The sequence below is a fragment of the Neolamprologus brichardi genome, chromosome 11 (assembly GCF_056152115.1).
Source record: "Neolamprologus brichardi isolate AB-2024 chromosome 11, ASM5615211v1, whole genome shotgun sequence".
Lineage (NCBI taxonomy): Eukaryota > Metazoa > Chordata > Actinopteri > Cichliformes > Cichlidae > Neolamprologus > Neolamprologus brichardi.
Window position 1 is genome coordinate 15,121,274 of NC_142114.1, and position 6,227 is coordinate 15,127,500.

A 6,227-nucleotide genomic window follows, 5' to 3' on the forward strand; every position below is an offset into this window, starting at 1 on the left:
GTCCTCTGATTTAACTTCATTTTGCCTTTATTCTGCTTACCCACCACTCCTTTTAATACAAAGTCACTTAAGTAGCCACTGGACGACCGTTCAGTATTAACACTCACAAAACAGAATACACAGTTACCAGGGCTGTGAATAAAACAGTAAAGAAGAAAGAAAGAACAAGAATGTGGAGTACTTAAAAAAAAAAAAAAAAAAAAGTTCTCATTGTCTTCTGTATGAAAGTGTGATCATGTGTACTTGTCACTACTGAGCCCTGCGTGTTGTCATTGTGACTGTAACATGTTTGGGAGGCTAAACTGAGCAATACACCACGTACTGTTGGGCGCATCCGTTAGTATATGTCTCGAAGGCCCAGATTACCACGGTGAGCAGACGAGCCGTGAGCCACGGTGACGCTGTAACAGTAGAGCAGGTCTGTCAGCCACTGCTCCCTGGTTGCACCCCGGGAGAACCTCTGAAACACACGCACAAAGTAATCAGGTGATCAATCTCCAACCGTGTCATTCAAATGCCTTCAATTGAATATGCCTGCATCTGTGTGGGCGCGTTTACCGTGAGGTGCTGGAGGATTTCTTGCAGCAGAGTGGTGTTGGCCAGCAGCTGGCTGTGGAGCGACGTGTGCTGCAGCAGCATGGAGAGAATCTGTCCGAGCTGAGGCAGCTCCTCCTCGTTCAGATTGGCAACGCGCAACGACTGCAGGACAACCCGCAGCAAGCGAGGAATGCTGCTCAGCGCTGTCACGCAAGCACCCCAAATTGCTTCCCTGCAAATGTCAAGCAAGGGTGTTAACACATTCGATCAAAATCAATCAGCACAGATCACTGAAAGAGTTTCAAATACACCTTTTGTGGTCGGTTTCAGTAGGTGCCTCCTGCTGCAGGGTGAGGAGCAACGACAACAGGCTGAGGCAGCACTGTGACAAGAAGCGCAACACGGGCTCAAGGGGCAGGACTGAGAGATCCAGCAGTCTGGATACAGCTCTCAGCAGCCCGGCCGCCATGCTGTCGGAAACCACCCCTAACTTGGTCTGAGAGAGAGAGAGAGAGACAGAGACAGAGAGACAGACAGAGAGAGAGACAGAGAGAGAGAGAGAGAGACAGACAGAGAGAGAGAGACAGACAGACAGACAGACACACAGACAGACACACACACACACACACACACACCAAAAGTATAAATAAAGTAAAACAGCAATAAACAAACTTTACGTAAAAAAAAAATCAGTCTGATTTACTGCATGCTTAATAACAACAGTCTCTTACCAGGTAGTTGCAAATGCCAGTTTGTAAGATGTCAAAGCACTGAGACTTTGAGCCCAGAGTTTCCAGACAGTGGCACACTTCCTATAAATCAAACAGTTATTTTGGTTATGACCATATCCATACATGTGTCTCACCGATGCAATGATTTCAAAGTCTGAATGTGTGACTGAGGAATCTGACTGCAGATATGTAACCACACGAGCTCTAAAACAGATGCTCCGGTGTTAACAGATTTTCTGCTCTTATTTTATCTTTAAAAAAAAAACAAACAACTTTTTATTTTGTTGCATTCTTCACAAAAACAGGAAGAAGAAAACTAGGTATGTAACTGGATTACATACACCAGTTTCTCCCAGTTTATTGTAAATTGATCAGCCCATAATATTTGAATAAAAAGTCATTCTCTCAGTTTCTTGAATATTACTCACTATGGCAATCCATTTATTCTCAGCTGGGGGTTCAGATTTCAACATTTTACAGGTTACTGCTAAAATCCTTAATAAGTATTTATCTTTGACAGGTAAACTGCTCATAATTGTACAAAAAAGAAAAATTACTCTCTCTTCCAAATAACAGTGTGCACTGCCCTTGTTACCTCCTCCCAACTTATTTTTAAAAATAATTTAACTCCATGGTGGCCCATAAAAAAAGAAAGCATACAGAAAGAATGCAATATTCCCGATTGTCACTTGACTACCAAAGATGTGACATACAAATTACTTTTAGTTTCAGTTTCACTATTTTCACTTTCCAGATTGTCAGCAAGCGAGTGGTTTCAGGCCTAAACCACCGACATGCCACTAACTTTTTAAAAGTGAAAAATAAGGCTCAGCTTTCCGTCATTAACTTGAAATCCAAATCAAATTTCTCATTAACTTTTATCAAATTTAGGTGCGTGTGTGTGAGCCGGTGGGTGTCTGAACGGTGCACCTGTTGGCATTCTCGCCGTCATTAAAAACAATCCCATCTCATTAGCCGAACTGGAGTTGACACAGTCCGTCCTTAATGCCACCCCCCCTTCCTTCCATCCTCACCAAGCATCCCCCTCCGCTCCCCCTTCCTTCTACTTCCCTGTGATTGACTCAGACAGGGAGATGAGAGAGGTAGGATCTGAGACCTTAATTGAGGAGCTGAATTAGTGATTATAAGCCCCCCACTTGCTCACACACTCTTGCCCCAGGGCACAGTTACGTTAACGGTAATTTCTGTGCAGAAATGTCACTCTCCCATCATGCCATGGGCTCTCATTAGCATTTGTGCATATCCACTATGCCCGATAACCACGCATCTCCAACCTGCGCAACGCGATAAACGCTCCCCTCTCAGCCAGAGTGCAACGATAAAGCTTCCACCCTCTGAGCTCTATAGGAGAGACAGAGAGAGACCGGGGGGACCGACAGACCACAGCTGTGTCCAGAATATCAAAACAATGTCTTTTCTACCCCTTCATTCACCTGCAAGTCTGGGTCTCCTCCAGATTTATTTCTAATGTTAAATGTAAGGGTTTCAGTGTGGGATTAAAAAGGTGAACAGTGAACACACCTCAACAATGTCCCAGTGGTGTGTGAACTGCTCTAGCGGGGTGGGGTAGAGGCTGAGAGGTGAAAGAGCGGCGGGAGGCAGGACACTGTCATCCTCTGCCTCCTGCAGGGAGGCGAGCTGTTCGGACGAGAAGCCTATGAGGGTGGAGAACAGGAAGCTGAAATAGTCCACGTGCTGCAAAGCCGCTTCCTGGCTCCCAGCTGTCCAGCTGCTCAGAGGGGACCTGGAGAACATAATCAGTGATCATGTTACACAATCAAAAACCCTGAATTGTGATTTGAATCTCAGGCTTTGTAAATTTTGAAAGTTCTCACATTTCAAACACTTTAGGATTATTCATGATTTGATTTCAGTGTTCTTCTATTTTCAAGAATATTAAGAATAACAGCACACTGAAATATAATTATGAAAACTTCTTCCTTGCCCTGTGTGGGAATATAGATTTGCAACAGTGAGAAATGTGTGTGAATAACAGGGTGTTTCATAAAGCCCGGGAGACACATGCAGACCATCTTCTCAATACTCCATGACGATCCTGCATTCCAGCCTCAAAAAGAGCTCTTTGTACAACATTCGAGACACACACACACCCATACGCACACTCCATCCCATATAAACTCAGTACTCCCACCACTCAAAATTTGTATAACACTGCCCCACTGACATAAGAATAAGGTCAAACATGGCAGCACACACAAATCATCACAGAGAAAGGTTAACTGGGGATGATAATAGAACAAAATATAATAAAAAAGTGGTTTAATTGTCATAAGGAAGTTGAATATCAAAAATACAGAATATTCATCTCAGTTTATGTCAACAAGCAGGTAATAGATCATAAAAGCTGTCACTGATTTGTCTGTGAAAGAACAACACTGCCATCTGATGGTGATCAGGCAGAGCGTCGTTTGTGTGCCTGTGTGCCAGCAACCATCTGCTGTCAAACACAACTGGGTTCATGTGCTTTCCAAAGCGGGTCTGAAAGCTCACCTAAGATGTATGATACGAATCAGAGAAGCGGCGAGGCCGGCAGAGATTCGTCCAGCAGTGCAGCAGCTGCTCAGATTGGCCAGAAGAGGCTGGGACATCTTGGGGAGGAAGTAGAGCAGCTGCACCATTCGCTGCTGGGACTCTGATGGTAAGAGCACCACGACCCCATCCTGTGGATCTTCACAGACAAATAGAGACGCACAAGTCACTTGTAATTATGGAGAGACAGCAATGCCGTGCACCCTGTGGGGATTTAACGAGGAGCTCTATCTGGAAAATTAGGACCAATACTTGGAAAACCAGACTATGTTGGGACCAGTAAAAGAGACAGACGAAAGACATAACTACTACAGTATTGGCTCAGATAATGCGTCTGTGTGTGTGGTGTTCTGCCCGTCTCTGACGCACATGCTGATGTCAGAAGCTCTCAGACAAAAGGAGTCTTGTGATGGTGAATTGCTGGCTCTGCGGCAGTTTCTATCAGAACCCCCCCCCCCCCCCCCCCCTCCCCTTCCCAACTCCCTCTGTTACACACCAGCTATCTAACTATCTGGCCATTCTCTGAGCTGTTCTTATGGACGGGTTTCCAGCAATGTACAAAGTTGCCTGGGGTGGCTAACACAGCGTTATAGTGCCTCCTATGGGAACTACTCTAGCTAGAGAGTCACAGATTTTTGGAGGTCTGTATACCTTTGCTAGACCTATGCATGCAACATATGAATATAAGGAAAATGACAGAAAAAAAAGCTTCTACACTTCTTTTAGGTTAATTTTGTGATTCCAACCTCTGATTGCAAATTAATGCATTTCTACACCTACAGTATTTTTCCCTGGTTGTGAAGTGTCTATAACCTCAGAGTGTTCTTCCCTCAGTTTGGTCTTTTACACACACATAAGTTCAAGTGAACTAAAGTCGATCAAGAGCTGCAAGAATTTGTATTTTTTATAGAACAGGGTTAAACTGTAAAAATAAAAACTCCTTCGAGGATGCCTATGTTCACATTTTGGATAAAGACAGATGGTTTGAAAGAGGAGTGAAAGAAGCCATCTATGTCCACTGTGAACGGCCATCCTTGAACAGCGGTGGTGGCTTGCGACATGAACCGCTGCCACCTACAATCCAGTTTTGAGATCACTTCCCAGGCACCTTAACGCCCACTCACATCTTGCATCAATTGATCTCAATAAGTCACATGAGTGTTTCACCCGAAACCTGTGTTGATAATGACCCCACACCCTTTTCCACACCTTGGCTCATGTGATGAGACACATGCTCAACAGCCTTCTTAAGGGACAACTCCCACTAGGGCTTAAATACCTCTCCACCATTTGGTCTGAGGAACAAAAAAAAACAAACAAACAAAAAAAAAAAAACACACATGGAGAAACTAACAACAGGTCAGTAATATGATTTGGTATAAAAAAAAAAGAGCCTCTCAGAGAGGCAGAGGTTCATCAACCTGGAAAAAAACAACCCTATGTCTACAAACTGGAAAAATTTCAGAAAAATGTTCCTCAACGTTAAATTACTACGTTTGTTTATATTGGAGGCCCGTGCTCTCAGGTGTGATTCCATCATGGAAATGATTGCACCGGCTCAGGAACACTTCCAGAAATCTTTGTCTAAGAACACAGTTCACTGTCCACAAGTGCAGGTTAAGGCTCTGTCATGCATATGTGCAGATGATCTACAAACACTGCAGTCTTTTAAGATGGACCGATCCAAAGAGGAAAAGAGTCCAGTGGTTAGATAAAAAAAAAAAAAAAAAAAAAATGGACACCATGTCCGTCAAAATAAAGAGGAGAGGGATAATCTGTCTTGTTGTCAGTGCTCAGTTTAAAAGCCAGCATCTCTGATGGTATGGCAGTTTGCACATGTGGAAAGGGACAATCAACGCTGAAAGGTATATACAGGTTTTAGGGTAACATATTCCCATCCAGATGATTTGGGGGGGAGGGGTTCACCCCAGGATAGGCCTTACATACTTACATAAAGACACAAACAAAAAAAAAAGTCAAAAACTTTCGTGATCTGAAAAGATCTTTACGCGCAACAGTGATATTATTTTTCAGAAAATTGATTCAGTAGACTGTTATTTCATACCTGCTGATCTCTAATTTGGAACATAGGCTACATCCACATGTACACGGGTATTTTTGTAAAGGAAATTTTCTGTTTCCTTAAAAAAAAACAATAAAAAAAAATTAAAAATCCCATCCAAATGTGCAGTTTTGAAAAAAATATCTCCGTCCACATGTAAACGCTAAAAACAAAATGTTGGCCAATCAGAAGCCTGGGAGGGAAAGACTAAACAGGGTTTTGTGCCCTCACAAAACCTTAAGCACTTCTGAAAAGTTTTTGTTTGTCTGGAACAGCAGATAATTTTGTGTTACTTTTCAAGTGCCTTCATCATTTCAAATGTTAAT

At 43.1% G+C, this 6,227-nt stretch overlaps 1 protein-coding gene across 3 annotated transcripts in view; it reads right to left on the reverse strand.

Moving 5' to 3' along the window:
* Positions 1-9: 9 nt before the first annotated feature.
* tex10 (testis expressed 10) overlaps positions 10-6,227 on the reverse strand; it is a 16,202-nt gene continuing 9,984 nt past the window's right edge. For all 3 annotated transcript variants that reach the window (XM_087848175.1, XM_087848176.1, XM_087848174.1), the window contains exons 11-16: positions 3,801-3,978; positions 2,811-3,033; positions 1,269-1,349; positions 849-1,033; positions 559-769; positions 10-460 (exon numbers count right to left, since the gene is read on the reverse strand). In XM_087848175.1, the coding sequence (XP_087704301.1) occupies positions 338-460; positions 559-769; positions 849-1,033; positions 1,269-1,349; positions 2,811-3,033; positions 3,801-3,978 (1,001 nt within the window). In that variant the 3' untranslated portion in view covers positions 10-337. The remainder of the gene's footprint in view (positions 461-558; positions 770-848; positions 1,034-1,268; positions 1,350-2,810; positions 3,034-3,800; positions 3,979-6,227) is intronic.